The sequence below is a fragment of the Letharia lupina genome (genome assembly GCF_014066315.1).
Source record: "Letharia lupina isolate WasteWater1 chromosome Unknown contig_7, whole genome shotgun sequence".
NCBI classification, from domain to species: domain Eukaryota; kingdom Fungi; phylum Ascomycota; class Lecanoromycetes; order Lecanorales; family Parmeliaceae; genus Letharia; species Letharia lupina.
Genome location: NW_023502976.1, coordinates 1,888,265 through 1,906,257, shown reverse-complemented (window position 1 = coordinate 1,906,257; position 17,993 = coordinate 1,888,265). Strand labels below are relative to the sequence as shown.

The 17,993-nt window shown below is 50.5% G+C and overlaps 7 protein-coding genes across 7 annotated transcripts; 4 read left to right on the top strand and 3 right to left on the bottom strand.

Annotated features, from left to right (window-relative positions):
* Nucleotides 1-82: 82 nt before the first annotated feature.
* On the bottom strand, nucleotides 83-2,168 carry HO133_009793 (uncharacterized protein; the record flags this gene model as incomplete). The annotated part of the gene is made up of 5 exons (XM_037300652.1): nucleotides 83-283; nucleotides 345-1,557; nucleotides 1,698-1,815; nucleotides 1,874-1,928; nucleotides 2,088-2,168. 5 exons carry the CDS (start codon nucleotides 2,166-2,168, stop codon nucleotides 83-85), a joined length of 1,668 nt encoding a protein of 555 aa, XP_037154500.1.
* A 1,301-nt stretch (nucleotides 2,169-3,469) lies between these two features.
* HO133_009792 (uncharacterized protein) lies at nucleotides 3,470-4,095 on the top strand (the record flags this gene model as incomplete). The annotated part of the gene is made up of 2 exons (XM_037300651.1): nucleotides 3,470-3,665; nucleotides 3,722-4,095. 2 exons carry the CDS (start codon nucleotides 3,470-3,472, stop codon nucleotides 4,093-4,095), a joined length of 570 nt encoding a protein of 189 aa, XP_037154499.1.
* Nucleotides 4,096-4,530: 435 nt separating this feature from the next.
* HO133_009791 (uncharacterized protein) lies at nucleotides 4,531-5,612 on the bottom strand (the record flags this gene model as incomplete). The annotated part of the gene is made up of 5 exons (XM_037300650.1): nucleotides 4,531-4,821; nucleotides 4,878-5,069; nucleotides 5,158-5,163; nucleotides 5,212-5,290; nucleotides 5,578-5,612. The coding sequence occupies 5 exons, from the start codon at nucleotides 5,610-5,612 to the stop codon at nucleotides 4,531-4,533; spliced, it is 603 nt and encodes a 200-aa protein (XP_037154498.1).
* Nucleotides 5,613-6,355: 743 nt separating this feature from the next.
* Nucleotides 6,356-10,359, top strand: HO133_009790 (uncharacterized protein; the record flags this gene model as incomplete). Its single annotated transcript, XM_037300649.1, has 5 exons — nucleotides 6,356-7,643; nucleotides 7,700-7,950; nucleotides 7,998-9,684; nucleotides 9,738-9,860; nucleotides 9,911-10,359. 5 exons carry the CDS (start codon nucleotides 6,356-6,358, stop codon nucleotides 10,357-10,359), a joined length of 3,798 nt encoding a protein of 1,265 aa, XP_037154497.1.
* A 1,380-nt stretch (nucleotides 10,360-11,739) lies between these two features.
* Nucleotides 11,740-13,189, top strand: HO133_009789 (uncharacterized protein; the record flags this gene model as incomplete). Its single annotated transcript, XM_037300648.1, has 4 exons — nucleotides 11,740-11,812; nucleotides 11,888-11,933; nucleotides 11,980-12,172; nucleotides 12,227-13,189. The coding sequence occupies 4 exons, from the start codon at nucleotides 11,740-11,742 to the stop codon at nucleotides 13,187-13,189; spliced, it is 1,275 nt and encodes a 424-aa protein (XP_037154496.1).
* Nucleotides 13,190-13,519: 330 nt separating this feature from the next.
* Nucleotides 13,520-14,969, bottom strand: HO133_009788 (uncharacterized protein; the record flags this gene model as incomplete). Its single annotated transcript, XM_037300647.1, has 2 exons — nucleotides 13,520-14,075; nucleotides 14,131-14,969. 2 exons carry the CDS (start codon nucleotides 14,967-14,969, stop codon nucleotides 13,520-13,522), a joined length of 1,395 nt encoding a protein of 464 aa, XP_037154495.1.
* Nucleotides 14,970-15,435: 466 nt separating this feature from the next.
* Nucleotides 15,436-17,738, top strand: HO133_009787 (uncharacterized protein; the record flags this gene model as incomplete). Its single annotated transcript, XM_037300646.1, has 2 exons — nucleotides 15,436-16,132; nucleotides 16,915-17,738. The coding sequence occupies 2 exons, from the start codon at nucleotides 15,436-15,438 to the stop codon at nucleotides 17,736-17,738; spliced, it is 1,521 nt and encodes a 506-aa protein (XP_037154494.1).
* Between the last annotated feature and the right edge of the window lie 255 nt (nucleotides 17,739-17,993).

Genomic DNA, 17,993 nt, shown 5'->3' with positions numbered 1-17,993 from the left:
GTAGATGCCCGGTGTTTCTTCTGTAAGTCTGTATCCACTCACCCCGAACTTAACTCTCGAGCTTTGACTTTTCAACAAACATCTACTCCTGTTCCAATACCTTTGCCCCTTTTTCTTCGTCTACCTCCTTGTTCGCTCTGTCCAGAGCCTCCATCCTCCGCCTAATGGCTTCTGGATTTGCGCTGACAACACTACTATTTCGCCTCACCTCGGCCTGCTCATGCTCAATGTACGCCAACGGTCTCTTTGCAGATATGGCATCTGGATCTCTGAAAACAAATATCTAGCAGACGGAACATCAGCAAATTTGTTGCAATGGGAGATAACAGTGATATTAAACCTACGTTCTGATTTTCGCGGAAAAGACGGTCCACGTCTTCGAGGGTCCGATCTGCGGTCTCGGGGTAGAAGAGGTACACAATGGGGACGAAAGATGCGTTAAAAACTGTCCAGATGATGTAGAACTTCCAGTGCAAGGACTGGATGCCGATTGGCGTTATTTCTACCACCATGAAGTTGAAAGCCCAATTCGACGCTGTGCCAAGAGCGGCACCTTTCGTCCGCATGGACAAAGAGTTGATCTCTGTGGGATACAGCCAAGGAACACCTTGAAACCCGATGCCGAAACATATGTAATAGGTAAAGAAAAAGGCCACTGATGCCGAGGCAACTTGCTTACTGCCGCTATAGCCCGGCAATTCATTGTACCGCAGAAGAATGGTGATGAGCATATAGCTAAGCGCTTGGCCAATGGAGGCGTATATCATCATTTTTCGTCGGCCCCACCTCTCAACATTAGGAATCCCTATCATGGAAAACGCGAGGTAGCTGACGGAATTGCAAGCTGCTAGCAAACGAGCCAGCTTTTCGCTCAGCCCTACAGATTGGATCAACACTGTTGGCAGATAATAGCTGGTCACGTTGATGCCGGCGAGTTGCTGCATTGCCTGGGCTCCAGCTCCAAGAAGCAATCGACGGACTGTTGATGTCCCATTGCCGGATTTGCCTCTCAACAGGTCCCACCAGCTAACGCCGTTCTCGCGCTCATATTGGACTGCCCATTGAATTTCCTTGGACTCCGTGACAACGTAGGCGTCGTCAACCGTCGTCGCCTCTAAATCAGCTATGATGTGCTCAGCCTCTTCAACTTGCCCGTGTGCAATCAGCCATCTTGGACTTTCCGGAAGCCAGGGAACTGTTCCATAGAGAATGAATATGAAGATGAACTGGAAAGCCAATGGGAATCTCCAAGCAACAGGCCCATTGACGTAGGAGAAGCCGTAAGTTATCCAATTGCTCAGAGAGAAGCCGGCAATGTTCAAAATCAACTCAATGACTACGAGTTTGCCTCTCCAGGCGGCCTTGGACGTCTCAGCTTGCCATACAGGGGCTGTCGCGGTGTTCAAGCCGTTGCCGAGACCTGCAACAATGCGACCAACAATCATTTGTGCTACGCTGAAGGACGAGATCTGAAGGATGGCTCCTATGCTCATCACGGTCGTTCCCAACAAGACGGACTTCTTCCTGCCCAATCTTTCACCTAGAGAAAAGGCTGCTCTGGAGTAGGATTGTAAGTTAGTGTTGATCATTCAAGACGGAATTTCGAGCCTTGAAACCTGTATGCGGTTCTGGATCCTCAAAGACACATATGTCCTGAGAGTCGATGCGACCAACATCTAGCCCCGGAGAATACGTACACGGCGCCGAAAAAGCATCCAACGTCGTATAGGGCAGTGACTGTTCCCAGGAGCGAAGTATGCTCGGGTCCAGATAAGTTCAATGTGTCAAGGAAGTCCGGGGTCACAATCACACCGCCTACATGGAATTAAGGTTAACGAAGTCTTGAATTGCTGTTGACAATGGAGGAATCTACCAAAAACACCTTGGTCGTATCCAAATAAGGTCATGTCAGTAGCACAAGCAACCGACTACACCATTTCGAGGTTAGCACTTCTCTTTTTAAGACGGATTCCTGAGTTTGAAGACATGTTCGAAGAGCAAAACATGTGTCCATGCTACTCGAACACGTCTTCAGACTCCAAAAGGGGTATGGGAAGGGAAGAAATTGAGTCGGAAAGAGTGCTTACCACCCAGAATGTAAGCCATCCTCCAGTCAACCCAAAGTATGGGGCTTTCGCTCCTGTTCGACCTTTGGTGAATATAGCCATGATTCAAGGGTTGTCAATGTGAAGCATGAGCATAGCAGGTGCGGTATTTATCAACAAGAGAGGAGAAAGGGCCGAATAAGAATGCAAAGACGGTCTGACAAGATGTAGGAGAACGTCATAGATGGTCGTTTTGAGGGCGGGGTTTACATGCATCTTTCCTGGGGATTAGTGCCGCTAAGATGTCTTACCCCACTGCGCTCTAGCCCGTCCCGCGCAGCGGAAGATAATCGCCAAAGTTAAAATTGGCCATTACCTATTAGCATAAGTATTACTTAGATATCCTCCAGGGAAAGTTCTTCACCATGCTGATAAATTGTAACGGCTGAAAGTCTGCTACAAGCAAGCCTTCGTCGTCCCCTGCAAAGGCTATCACGACAGCCAAGACAAGCAGAGGAAATTTTATTGAAGAATCAGGAAAGCACAAGAATCGCGATACCAGTGATGAATATACATAGCGCGCGGACTGCCAGAACGAACGGAAGTCTTGGCTGCATCAATCGCTCGGGGACCGGACACATAGCCTTCAGGGTTCAAGGAAATTGTCGGCCAACGAAAGGCTCTGCTGGAATCTTGATTCTGTCTCCAAGGTCAAGTCGTTCGGCTTGGAGTAAGATCATGCTGAAGCCCCAATTTGCGCTAGCTCTTTGTTTCTTATTACACGGAATGAGGCGTTTGGCATCCAGAGTGAGGAGATGCCACAAAGACTTGCAAAAGAGATACCTAGACAACTTTGATAGAGGTGATCTCCAAAGTGTGAAACGCAAAAAGCGATTTGAGAGAGCTCGCTAGACTTGACACTAGAGCCTGAATACCTTTTGATTGACGACTTGACCGCTAAAACCATCAAACGCCCCATACCTTTCAAGGGGGTCGTCCTTGGGAGACGTCGCTTATAGTCTCAAGCTCGATTGCGTCCTTATTCCGTAGGGTATAGGAAACGAAGCGTAGCGTTGGACATTCGCAAAGGGCAAGGTGTGCAAGGCGACTAAGTCGGTAGTAGATTGTGGAGAAGGTGTTCGGTGCCTTCGTTGTGTTTAGATGATTGATGTGTAAGAGGAACGAGCCTAGAAATTGGTTGGATGGGGAGATTGTCGTGGCAGCCATGGACTCAGCCCAATACTCCCGGAGAATGATAATCCATGCGAGGTGTCGAACTCGGGATTGTAATTTCACCTTTGATGCTTGGCGGGTGATACAGTATGCATAAATTTAGTGCGGTACAATTCAATGCAAACTTGGCAGGAATGAGACAAACAACTTCTCGTCAACTACCGAAATACAACAATCTGCGTTGTACCATAATGAAGCTCTCCCCGGTCCTGAGATCGCTCGCAACGGCTCTCCGAATCCCAGTCTTATCTCGAGAAAGCTCGGCCATGCGCTTGGCCAAGCCCATTGTCGGACAAACGCAACTGACATACCCAGTTTCGCCCTTCTCTACAACTGCAAAACTTCAGGCTCGCAACAGCAAACGTCCGAGGACAGATCCGCGAATAAGTGCATCTCCCCTGCAACCATTTCCTGTCCCCCAAACTAAACGTATGTCTCCACAGCTCTAATACGCTATCACCTCCACCACCCTCTAAATCCTCGCCCCCTCCGCCTCTCCCGCCTGCGCTCCCTTCGTCATTGGACCATTCACCGTGCAGCCCAGCTAGTCATGCACCGTGACCGTTTACTGCGAGACCGAGAATTAGAACGCCAATACAATGCCATGCGCGCCGCCTGCGAGGAATTGCGATTAGGTGTGGGTGATGGAGGGAGGTTGTATAGGCAGGCCGTGAGCAGGAAGGGAATCTTTGGGGGCCCAAGGGTCGCGGAAGGGGGAGGGGTCGTGGGAAATGGGGGTATACCGATTGAGTATGCGAGAGCGCAGACGGAGGGGCCTAGTCGCGGAGGGTGGGATGAAGGATGGACAAGGGGATGAGGAGGCTGTACGACGATGAGGCCTGACTACACCGTATCATATTCAGTTGTCAAATGAATCCATCAGTTTCATGCATCGTCGTCGGCACATGATAGTAATACGACACAGCCGATGGCTTGAAAGAGTGTGCATTCGATCTATTCGTGATGAGAGATACTGAACTAATTTGAATGCGCATGTCCGAGTTGAATAAGAATGCATTTTGTGAGGTATGCTTCGAAGTCCCGCAATGCCCCATCTAACGCTTTTCGAACCTGCATATTCAATGGCCGCCCTCCCTCCGATAAAAGCAACCTAAAATACACAGACAAAGCCGTAGCAACGCCAGAAAATGCTAAGCAGGTTCAGTCAGGGTCGGATCCCGATAGGACCCAAGTCGCTAGTCTCTATCGAGACGCATGAACAGCAGCGTAAAGTTCGTATTCGTGCAAATCCTCATAAGATCACGCAACATCCTCCTCTTTCGCTCTTCTCGAAAGTGAGCAAGGCTGCTCGAGTCGCAGCTTCAAACACATCATCCACTCCTTCGCCGGTCAGAGAGGAGCACTCCAGGTACTTCCGTGCACCTATTTCCCGAGCCGCATTTGTTCCCTCGTTCTCGCTCGTGAAATGCAGTGACTTCTTGCGCATTTCTTCTTGAGCCACGGGGTCTTCTCGGAGGTCCTTTTTCAGGCCAACAAGGATGATAGGAACTCCGGGACAGCGTTCATTGGCTTCTTCGACCCACTGCGAGGATCAGCAAATCCGAGCATTCTCCACTTTCATGAGTGTCATAAGCGTACCTTGTGTTTCACGTTATCTAGTGAGTCTGGTGTATCAATGGAAAAGCCGATCAGAATAACGTGTGCTTTCGAATACGCCAAAGGCCGTAATCTTTCATAGTCTTCTTGACCTGCTGTATCCCACAGTGCTAATTGCACAGATTTTCCGTCTACTCTGCAGTCCGTGACATAATTTTCGAATACCGTAGGCACCTGCAACAGGAAAAATAGGTTTAGCTCCTGTTCAAGGTATCTTTACGTTTGCCATCCCGCAGATCTCTGTAGGATTTTGTGAACTCACATAATGCTACATATAATTAGCCATGGAGCACGCCTCGGTGGTGATGCTACTTACTGTAGGAAAATATCCCAGGGTGAAGACACTGAGAAGACTTGTCTTTCCGCAGGCACCGTCGCCAATAATTACCAGCTTCCTGGATGTTTGAAAATGTCAGCATCTAAGAAGAGACTGAAGTATCATTTCTATGTAAAGATGTATCAATTTGGCTTAACCTGGAAGACTCGAATCTGGCGTGGCAAAGTTCCACGTACAGCCCGTTCATGTTGACCAACAGAGTAACTCCCGGGCATGGACTCTCCAAAATGATAACCTCTGAGATCTTCCGTATGAGAATGTGACTCCGCTTCTCCTCATATTGGGAATGCTGAGTGAACCATGCTATCACAAGTGTTGAATTTTCCAGAAATGATCACAACGTACCTTCGCATCACATTCTGCCCTTGTTGTTGAGTCATTGTAGGAGTGTCTCGGTCCTCTTCTTGTCCCGCCCCGGTAATACAATCCCAACAAGCGCAAACTGGGCGCGGTGCAGCTTTAAGCACTGGAGCCGTATCCAAGTCCGTAACGCTCTCTCTTATTACCCCGGTGTATGGTGAACGCGAGAAGGGGGCTCTCTGCCTGCGGCCGAGGAGAGTCGCTTCAACACAAGGTGCCGTGTAATCAGCCTTGCGGGAAAGGTAGCTTTGGGTATGGTTGGATCCGAAAAGTAGATGGACTTCAATGACAGTCCCGCCGTCATGAATCCAATGCAATGGGGTAGATGGGCATAGGAGCTGTTGATCAGTATAGATCATCCATACAGAAAGTAAGCAGTGATTGATACCAATTGCATCTATTTCGGTCAATTGGCGGGATGGTTTTCGATACACTAGCGGTAATTTTGGGGGGCTGGTGGGACGTCTCAATCCTCGAACAAAGCATATGATCCAGGAAACTTCCTTTCCCGAGCACTGACATTCAAGTTTGGAGCTCTGGTTGTTGAAACTACGGACCACCAAACAATTCTACCTCGGACCTTTCTGCCGCCACCTGTTCCTTCAATCCTGCTTAGGAACTGGATCCCGTTCATCAACACCGAATGCTCGTCTCCACTACTTTGACAGACCCTCCTTGACTCTCCACAGATTCTGGAGGCTTCTGTGCAAGCTCTGCAGATTGTAGTGCTTACGTTCCCTCAGAGCTGGTAGCATGCAGCAAAATGCCTTCAAATGCACAAACTAAAACATCGGGCTCAAAGAATCAAACCAAGCCGTTAGCCACGAAGAATGTGTCAAAGGCCACCGGGGCGAAAGACATAAAGACTAGTGCACCCCCACCGGATATTATGAAGCCTCTGGAGACTACGAAGCCTAATCAGCTAGCGGGCAAGGCCACCGCTCGAATATCCTCCCTAGGGCCTGCACAGTCCACCAGCAACATCAACCACGAACTTCTGGATGATGCGCCTGGTAGTAGTGGGGTTAACAAGAAGAAACAAAAAAGACGTCAAAAGGAAGCCGCGAGAAAGGCCGCAGAGCAGCATGCAATGACGGGTTCCCAGCTCGCACAGGAATTCGCGAATGTAGCAGACAGTGCATATCAGGACATCGTCAAAGAGATGGCTGCGGCACAAGCTCGGGGAGAGGCCAATGGTTATGATTACGGAGGTTCGGATTATGACGAACCAGAGCAGTATGAACCTGATGATGGGGAGGACGTCTCTTGGGAATACAGAAGTAATTACCCTCCACCCCGAACTAATGGTCACACTCCACACAATCATGCACCTCCAGAGCCGTCTGGTGGCAAAGCCAAGAAGAAGAAGAAGGCAAAGTCCATCTCAGCTCCTCAGGTAGATTACTCTGCGGCCAACCATATGCCACCCTCTAACCCCACATCATTCCAGCCACCTCCACCGCCTCCACCTCCACTTGGGCAGCAACTCCCGTCAGAAATCCATCAGCCTTCACAAAATGCCTCCAAAGACCGCATTTGGAACACATCGACAGCGGAAGAACGAGAGAGGATCAAAGAGTTCTGGCTGTCTTTGGGTGAAGGAGACCGGCGATCTTTGGTCAAAGTTGAAAAGGAAGCCGTTTTGAAGAAGATGAAGGAACAGCAAAAGCATTCTTGTAGTTGCACGGTGTGCGGTCGGAAGCGGACAGCCATTGAGGAGGAGCTGGAGGTATTATACGACGCTTATTACGAAGAACTGGAACAATATGCCAATAATCAGCAGATCATTGGCGAGGACGGAAAAATATTGGCACCTCCTCAATTCCATCATCCAATGTCTCGAGCTCCGCCGAATCGGCATCCTCAAATCGTCAACGGAAGGTCTTCCAGGGGCCGCATTCAGGAGATCGGCGAAGATGACGAGGCTGTCGAAGAAGATGACTACAGTGATGAAGAGGAGGACGATGAGATAAGCGAGGACGAGGACGGAGAAGACCAAGCTGGACCAGCTGCGGACTTCTTCAATTTTCCTGAAAACCTAACCGTGCAAGGTACGCCACGCGCCCATACAGGCAGTCATTACTCCCAATGTGCTGATGCTTTCCAGATGGGATACTGACAGTTGCAGATGATCTGATCAAGAACGATGGCAAGAAGTTTATTGAGATGATGGAGCAGCTTGCCGAACGGCGGATGCAACGAGAAGAAGAAGCACAGTATGCTGCTAACGGTATGGGTCATCCGTCAATGCAAGGTCACAATCATGGTCCGCCTCTGGACGATGATGGCTATGATGACGATGAAGACGATGAGTACGATAGTCAAGAGTACGATGAAGACGATGAAGAAGACGAAATGGTAATGGCTAATGAAACACTCATTGAACTCGTGCTGACGACTTTTAGGGGTCAATGAGCGAGCAGGACCGGATGAAAGAAGGACGTAGAATGTTCCAAATATTCGCAGCGCGAATGTTCGAACAACGAGTCCTAACTGCATACCGAGAGAAAGTGGCACTTGAGCGACAACAAAAATTGCTCGAGGAATTAGACGACGAGTCTCGTGTCGATGCTCAACGTGAAGCCAAGAAAGCCAAGGAAGCGCAAAAGAAGAAGGACAAGAAGCGCCAGCAAAAGCAAGCCAAGGATGAGGAGAAAGCCAAACGTGACGCGGAGAAGGCCGCCGAAGAAGCTGCTGCCAGAGCACTTGAAGAGCAAAAGGCCGAGGAGCTGCGCCAGAGAAAAGAACAGCAGCGGAGGAAGAAAGAAGCGGAGAAAAAAGCTCAGGAAGAAGAGAAACAACGAAAGGAAGCCGAAAAGCAGAGACGGCTGCAAGAGGCCAAAGAACAACAGGCAGAACAGGAGCGGAAACAACGAGAGCAAAAGGAACACGAGAAAAGGAAGCGTGAGGAGAGCAAGAAAAAGGAACGTGAAGAGCGACAATCGAAGGAGAAGGAAGCCAGGGAAAAGAAAGAGCGTGATACTCGAGCGAAGAGCGAAGCGGAGGCAAAAACCCAAAACAGAAAAGATGAATCAGCGGCGAAGCAATTCGTGCAAACCGCCCAAAGTATTCCAAAGAGACCATCGCCGGCCAACGGTCCGTCTATCGCTGGCTCAGTGCCTCCGGGCCTTCATCCCCCTCTTACAGCAAGCAGCCATGCGTCCCCGCATCTTCAGATCGCCACTCCGGTTGTCCCCAAGGCTCCCACGCCGATGCGCCAGCGTCAGCCATCATTCCAAGAGTCCCGCAATAATTCTCCCAAAACCTCGCTACCCGCTTCGTCGAGCTCCACAACTTCCCCGGGTGTGTCAGCTGGGCCGAACAACACGTTGAGCGGAGGAAAAGGAGCACTTCAACCCATTCTCACACAGCAATCTCAACCATCCTCTCACTACTCTCAAACTGGTGTGCACTCCGGCCAAGTCTCACAGCCTCCAGGCCTCTCTAGCATGCCATCAATGGTAGCAAATTCGTTTCCTTCGTCAACCTTTGGTCCTCCGCTGTCACCAATGACACAACAAGCGCCACACCATCCTGCCATGTACTCAAATCAAGCCACTGTTGGCGGTCACCAATACCGAAACTTCATGGCACCAAATGGAATACCATTCCCGCCTGGGGTCAATGGATCGAGGCAGATGCCGCAAGGACGAGGGATGATGGATCCTCCACCGTCGCAAATATCGCCCATTGGCCTGCCGAGCGTCGGTTTGAATGATGTTTCTCGCTATGGCTTGTCTCGAGACAACATACCATCTCATACCCACTCCAGAAATGCTTCAGCCTCCTTCGACAGGTCTGGTTTTGAGACTCCAACTACGCCTGCGCAAGCACAACCCATCGCCCGCCCAGCTCCAATAAAAAGACCTTCAAGTGCCGCTCCTCACCAGCAAGGGGGAAACGCAACGCCTACCAGTACGGACGTTGACGACCTCAGTAATCATCTTGGGAGCAAAGCTTTACTTGACGATACTGATGTTCCCCTGACGTTTAATTCCAACGATTCTCGGCGAGGAAGTATGGCACCCGGAGCACCTCGTTCCGTAAGGCAAGGATTTGGTATCAACTCGGGGTTCTCAGATCCTACTAGTGGTAAGTCGGTCTTTATTACTTCTGCGTTTCAACGCTGATCACCCGCGATACAGCTGCAAGGACTGACAATCTTCCTCGTGGGATGCAAAACGGAAATGGGAATACTTGGTCAGCTCAGCAGTCGCTGTTTGGAGGTCCACCAACGTCAGGTCCGCCACTTTGGTCAAATGGGCCTGGTGAGGAGGACTCTTTCCGATGAATCGCCTTTTTGCTGACAGGTCTACAGGCTTTGGTAGACCGAACAATAGCAATGCCTTTGGATCTATCGGCAGCGCCAGTCGCGCAAACCCATCCCGAGCTGCGACAATCAGAATGGCGGTGCGCACAGCCTGCGAGAAGATGGAAGGCAGGCCTTTGAACGGGCAGGCTTCTGGCTGGCTCCGTGCTGAAGATTTGCTCCGCGAAGTGCAATTGGTGAAGCCGTCACATGAAGCGCCCATCAATTCGTTGCTGGAGATGCTCGAAACTTGCGATATCCCTGGTAACATACAAAACGGAGATGGCTCGTTTACTCGTTTACAGGACCCATCGGGTTGGATCATCAGATACGAGCCCGGACGAAATTCGTCCATAAGTGGGAGTGTGAGAGCAGCTGATATTGGCAGTCCTGTAGTTGGAGGCGCAATGCCAACAATTGGTGGTCAGAGGCTTTTCCAGCAGCCTGGGGCCTTTTGAGCTTTCTTATTGTTTTCGTGCATGCAGATGCAACACGTCACGTTGCACAGACTTTTGGCGAGCTTTGTGCTTGTCTCATCACTATTGCATACTAGAGATACATTGTGGCTCGTCGATGTAACATTAGCCTTGAATTGCTACCTCTAAGGTATCCGTATCCTACTTGCCTATAAGCTGCGTGTTTTCGGACCATCATTTGCCTACATCAATGCTCCCCTGCATAGGTTCACCCCTTATCCATCGAGTCGAAGAGAAAATATCTCCATAAGAATCTAGCATTTTGTATACTCTTTTAGCATGCACCTTACTCTACGACTTGTCCTCTTTTTCCAGCCTCTCTAGAAAACCAATAACCCTTCCGACTAGATTTTCAAGCGGCTCTCCACCTTCTTTAAGCGTATGGCTTGCGCCTCGCACGATTCCACTTCCTTCGTCGATGATACCTCCTCCACGCCTAACGTGCTCGTGCCAATTCTCCACGAGCTTCGACTTGTCGACTGTACTAGGCACATACTGATTACTTCCGCTGTACAAAAAACCAATTCTTTTGCCCGTCTTTCCTAATTCTCCGAATATTTTACTTAATCTCTCGTCGTCAAAATCGCTGCTGAAATAATCATCTTCTCCCTCATGGTCTCCTGGACTTGCAAGACTGATCCATCTACTTGCCGACAAGGGTGCGGTCTGAAAGCAGGACGCGGTCACCTCGAAGGGCAAGACATCTTCTCCTCTGCCTTCGGAAATATAAGATTGGGCGACTGCGCAAGCAGACTGGTATTCATCTGCCGAGAGCCAACACGCCAACGCCTCGCGGTCACTGGCACTGGCTTGAAAGAGGGCACCATCGATCGTTGGACGAGAACCAGGGGCAATGGAGTAGTGCATAATTTGCTGGCTTCCTGTGGAGTGACCAAGCAGAACAATTTTACGTTTTGGATGCAATGTGTGAAAGTATTCAACAAGCCGCGCTATTTCGGCTACATCTTCACCCAGTGACGCAATTCCAAATTGTCTATAGGAAGAGGAAAGAGTGGTTTCAACAAGAGCCCACGAGGAAGGGGGGGCGAATTGAATGTGGGGAACGTATGGAACTGTGAGGAGTCCATCGGCGAGGCCTGAGATTGAGGATTGTGGCGATGTTCAAAGGCGACAAGAGGTGGGGAGATTGGGTGCAAAAGTCCAGGATAAGTGTCAGTGGAGCTCATGTTTGAGGGAGTGGAGTAGGGGGAGATGGTGGGGCGTAGGAACCGACTGATTCCAGGGGTTAAGTACCTGTACTTTAGGGTAGATGCCCTTGGAACTTGGCCCTAGAGTACACCCGAATTCTTTACATCATCTCCACTTCAACCCAGCCTCTGATTAAATTGGCAATATTATAACATGACAAGTCCGCAGCGTCTAGAAGGTAGCTCGACCTCCAAAAGGCATTCAAGAAATGCCTCCTACAATCGAGGTAATTCGACATGACAACAACTTTCCACACCTGTGCCAGTCGGTCTTCAAGCTTATCTTACTAACAATCCTGCAGCTCCCCTCGCAAGACGTATGACCAAGGGGCCCCTCGATTCGGACGAGTATGCTTGCCCTGTCCCTCCTTGAAGCATGACATTGACATCTCAGTCCTTTAGCTGTCCAATCTCCTCAAACACCCAGCCATGTCACCATTGAAGCCGCGAATATCCCTATACCTACCACATCTTTCAGTCCAGAGCGCCCATTCGCTCAACCCGCCGTCACGGCCCCTCCACCCCCGCCTAGCAAGGATTTCACTTACCTGCTCCGGCCAGACATCTACCACCCCTTATCTCAGCTAGTACGCAATCTCCCCGGATTCTATACAACCTGCAGAGCTCACGACATCCATTAGGATCTACCCTCTCAATTCCGCACGCCCAAACGCCAGCCACCTCCCTCCACCCCAACACCGACCCTTCTCGCGAATCACAATTTTCGTTCTGCCGCCACAGCTGCAGCTTTACGGCTCTGCACGCCACCTGCGCCCCCTCCCAACGAGCTTTTCCCGCTTCTCTACACCCGTCTCGCCTGTTTGACTCTCATAAGTCACCTCCCTTTCGCTGCCGAAGAATCAAAAGCGCTGCAAGACATCAACAGCCCATTCTACCGCGACGAAGTTACTGGAAAGAACATCTTACCATGGGAGTTGAGGGTTCTCGCCGTGCGGTTACAAGGAGTGGGATACGGAGATGGTAGGAGAGGTGTCGGAGGTTATTACGATCTAGCAAGGGAGGCAAGGGCAGAGGTGAAGAAAGCTGTGGACCCGGAAGAAACCCGAAAATGGCAGGAGAGATTGAAGGAACTGGGACTGTGCGTGGCCAACGCATTGACTGAGATGGGTGATGCTGCAGCTGCCGTAAGACATTTGGAGAGCTTACGACCTAAAACCGGAAAGGATGAAGTCCTAGAAGGGCGCCTGGCTCTTCTCTACATCCACGTTGGAAATGTGGATGCAGCACGGCAGTGTCTTTCCGATACCAGCGCCTCAGACTTGAGACCGTTGCTCAGCATGGCAGATGGCCGCTATGCAGATGCGGTGGAGGAGTGGAATGCTTTACCAAGCAGCGATCTCGCTACACAGAATTTAGCCGTTTGTCTGTTCTACACTGGCGAGGTGGATAAGACTTTGGAGCTGCTGGATCAATTAGTTGAGAAGGGCAGGAGCTTCCACGCGCTGACTTTCAATCTAGCGACGGTGTATGAGCTTTGTAGTGAAAAAGGCAGCCAAAAGAAAGAGGAGCTGGTGGAAAGGGTTTCCAAGCGTATTGGGGAAACAGGGGGTGGGGAAAGGGGTGTGGTTGACTTCAAATTATGAGGGTTGCATCAGGTGTTGCATATGATATTGAGATGTTTATCGAATACCCAATGTTGGGAGCAAAAGCAGAGAGCCAATCTAGCCAGACTAGGCTACAAGCATGGAAAAATTCCCGGTCTTTGCATTCATGCAGCCTCTATGACCGTGGATGAAGACACTTCTGCCACTCCACCCCCGATAGCTCGCCAGATCGGCTGTGCTATCACAAGTGTCGTTGACAAACGCTGAATAAAACCCCAAATTGCAAACACAGCTGGAGACGAAGTCCGTTGTTGGCGAGCTCGAAAGCTCTGAGTGGGATACATGCCGTAGCATGTCTATTAGATACGTTCAAACCACTCCACTGCCCCTGACTTTCTTGCTCCCTGCTACTCCCTCATTCTTCTCCATAGCCTCTCCCTCCCTCTTCTTCCCTTTGCCTTCACTCCCACTCATGCCAGCCTTCGTGCGTGCCCATGCATCAAACGGACTGACTTTCTTACCACGCCGCTCATACGGAACGGCTTGGACCGGCTCCGGTCGACCTGAAGGCGAGTCAAGTGCTGCCTTCTTGGTGACTGCTCTAGTTGCGTGGCCAGTGGTCGGCGGAGTTGCAGGTGAGAAAACTGAGGCCTTAATTGGAGTGGTAATCGGTTTCTCGTCCTCCGGGTCGGTCAGCTCATGGTCTTGGGGATCTTCGATGTCAGTGGGAGCTTCTTCATCGTCAATGGTAGATACGGTACGCTCGTGGATTTGTTGCGTCGTTGGGAAAAGGAGGCGCGGTTTGATTGAGGAACGAGTCAATGGACGTATAGTAGAGGACTCGCGCTCACTGTCTCCACGGTTGTTGGTGTCATTATACTCTAGACCATCATGGGGAAATTTTCGATACATCTTCTTGCCGCGACTGAACACAAGAATCAGTGCCACCTTCAGTGAGATGAAGGGATGGAAGTGCTTACAAGACGTAGACCATGCCTTCTTCGCGGTTGAAAGCCTCCTCGATCTCTGTACTCGTATCTATACTGTGCTCCGCTTTCCGCTTCTTGCTAGCTTTCGTTTTGCGAGGCTCTACAGAAGCGACAGTCCGAGCATGTTGGTCGTAGAATGGATTGTCCTCACTCGGATCCAGCTCTGGAACTTTGTCTTTGGAGTCCGTATAGATTTCGATCTGGTTTTCCGAGCCCGCGTCGCCATCATCTTCCATGGAGCTATAAAGGGAGAAACCGACATGCCTCTTGTTTCTTCTCTTGCGTGGATTCGGCATTGCATCTTCCACTGTATCTGGTCGAGAAGGAAAAAGTACTCTAGCTGCAGCTTGGACGGCTGCTGGCTGCACGGGCTTCTTCCGTGGTGTCTTCGCCGGTGTGGGAAGCATATTTGCAGCAGGATGTAACGACGGTTGTTGCAAGGTGGGATTTTTGTCAGGGTTGTGGAACAGATCGAGCGATGGAGCTCCTGAAGATGGACCGGCACCATCCATGGCGCTAGCGTCCTTGTTGTGGTATGAAAATGGGCCTCTTAAAGACTTCTTACGAGGAGACGTATGTGTCGAAGACGGAGGAGAATAGGTGTGAGGGGCAGGACGTAGCGTATTCGGCTTCTTCGGATCTAGGGATGCTGAAATGTGTTGAGAATTAACCGGGTTTGGAGGTGGGGTCTCAATGGCGCGTTGGGTGCGTGATGAAGAGTTGCGCGTGGCTTTGCGAGTGGGTTTCGGGCAATGCTCGTCGTACTTTGCACCGTGAAGCGGCGTCGGTGGTGTATATACAGCTAATGTTGACGGAGGCGTTGTTGCCATACTGCAATATCCAAGTACAACCCGAGGCGTTCAACACGGTCGCTTAGTGGTGCTAACTGCTTAGCTTTTTGTCGACCTCAGAGCGCAGCAAGTGAATATTAGCTAGGGGGTGCTGGAACGATGGTTGATCGTCGGGCGAATTGAAGCCGTTGGAGCACAGGATTCGGCGGAGCTAGCTATTCAATGCAGTAATAAATAATGTGCTGCAAATGCATGATGCTACAATATCTGGAGTAGAAGGGATTGGAAGCAGAGGGTAAGGAAGTTGTAGTCATGTTGAGGATGGAATGTCGTCAAAATGCTGTGGCAGGGCGGGAATTTAGTGGGGAATGGCTGAAAAGCCCAAGCGCGTAGAGTACCCTCCAATATCAACAACACGTCTTCCAACCTTGACAACTGAACCAGTCGGCGCAAGAGGTCTCCGATTCGGCCGTGTAAACATTGTGTTTCCTGTTGTTACAAAATAATGGCTCGAAATGGTGTCACTCCCCCAGACCTTAACTCCCTATCCCTCTCGGACAGCGACGCCGACGACACAGAAGACCTCTTCGCCTCACCCTCCGTGCCCACCAAAAAACGGAGACCTGAACCTGAGACTTCGAAGTCCCAACCTCCTGCCCAACCACCAGATACTGAAGAAGACCACCTTGCCGCCCACGAAGCATCTCTTCGCCGCGAACTGTCCTCCGTCCGCACCATGAACCAGGTCATCTCAGGGGTCGTCGACTCTTTGGAGAAAGCCAAGAGTAACATGGAAACAGTTTCTGCTACAGTCTCAAATGCATCTACTCTCCTCACAACGTGGACGCGCATACTCAGCCAGACCGAACACAATCAACGGCTAATCTTGAATCCGCGATGGCAGGGGGCAAGTCAGGATATCGCGGATGGGGAGAACGAGGTGGTGCTGAGGCGGCAGGAGAAGGAAAGGAGAGAAGTAGAAGAGGCAAGGAGGGAGGAAGCGAGAGGGAGGGAAAAGGAGGAAGAGGAAAGACGGAGGATGACAGAAGGGTTGACTACCAAGGGCCCACGAGGAAGAGGTAGAGGTGTAGGCCGAGGGGTCGGCAGAGCAGGGGGCAATGGATATGTTGGGGTGGGCGGTCAAGGAGGAGTAAGAGGAACGGCCAGAGCAGGTGGCACAACGCCTGGAGGGGCCGGGAGCGGTATTGGAAGAGGCATAGGCAGTGGAAGAGGAAGAGCAAGGGGCCCATCGTGAGAGGCGCTTTGTGGAAGTTTGAAGTTTGAAGTTTGAAGCTTTGCCTTGGATTCAATTTACGATACCCCAACTGTTGCAATCCCACTGTTTTCGGCTTCGTCCTAGGAACCAAGTCAGATCACCATCTTTCATCCGTGACCATATTCATTCATGTTACCGTGTATTGGCAACGATGCTGAGCTTATGGTACGGGCCAAAATTTACTCTGTTTAGCTTTCGCCAAGAGGAAAATTCCACCGAGGCCGCAAACATTTGACAGTCAATCATCGCTCCCTCGGTCCGAGAGGCCAGATAATCAACAATCTTCAGATGCAGTCAGATATCGTTTCCTTGAGGCGCAGGATGTACGCGGGATTTCCCACCTGGCCCCAGTCTACTAGACTACGGAGCACCCTGGAGGTTAAGAACGGATGCGATCGTACGCTGATTGGTCGTATTAAGACACTGACCGCTGATTCCACAAGGACACACTAGGACTAGTCCATTCATTCAAACGCATCTGACGATAACGTACGTACCTAACATGATACGAGTAGCTGACTCGAGATGGGAACAATTTTCCCTTCTCTCGATGTTCTTTGCAGAAATGCATAAGAGCTCATAACCGCGCATCTTATCACGTCGTGGCCTAATCTTCATCACACATAATTTTCGCTGGGTCCATCCACACATTCATCTTACCTAGTGGTGCAGAGTAGGGAATCAGTCTCGGATCCTTTGTGCACGCAGACGTTGCCCGCATGTCGGAGTCCACAATGGCCACGGCGCCCTTCCTGAAGGTGCCAGCAGAGATCCGTCTCATTATATACAAGCTCTTGCTTTCGCATCACAAGGATATGACTCTACGCATACGTACGGAGGAGCAATTCATATACGGGCGACGCAAGCGAGAAATGCGACGACGAAGCAAGTTCAGGTACATAGCCGATCGAATGCGCTCTCGCAGTGCCGAATCGACATACTGCCTTTACAGAGGCCCCGGAGACATACGTTCCTCGATCCTAGGTGTGAACCAACAGATCCACGCCGAGGCCTCCCACGTCTTGTACTCGGAGCATACTTTCGATTTTGGCACGGATATCGAAAGCATCCTCCCCTTCCTACAAGACCTGACGCCTGCCGCTCTCTCCGCCATCAAGCGAATGAATATTGTCAAACGCTCTCTACCATACACCAAAGACTTTGATCGCTGCGAATGGCGCAATGCCTGCGCGTTCATCTCGCAGAACTTGCGCTTGGTACAACTTGACCTCTATGTCGAAGGAGGGACACCGTCGCTTGCAAACAAGCCCGCCTTATACTGGAAACAAAAAAATACCTACAGCAAGGCGGATTTTGCCTTGATAGCAAGACTGGACGAAATGGACGATGACATGGAATGGATGAAGCACGTCGTCGCGATCAGGGATTTACAGGTCCTGAATGTAAAAGCTTTGTTGCAGCATTGCCCGATTCCCGGCTCGAAAGCGATGGCATTCTTTGTAAACTTCTCTGCGAGCATTGAGAAAGGTTTTGCCGAGTATCTGAGGTCGCTGATGGTTGCGCGGTCTTGATGAGGTTGTCTTAATGCTTTATGGTCTGTTTTGGGCTTCTGGTTTTCACTATTTATTTGCAACTCTGCCTGTGTGCACTGAATTAGAGATGTCTTGAAAGGTTTTGGCTTTTTCCATGGGCCGGCGCACCAACCGATACAAAACTTCCACTGCGATATGCATCAGACGCAACTTATTTTCACGAACTCCTTATCGGATCTGATAGTAGAATGCGCTAATCGGAGGTCCTACACATAACTAGCGCGTCCGGGCTCC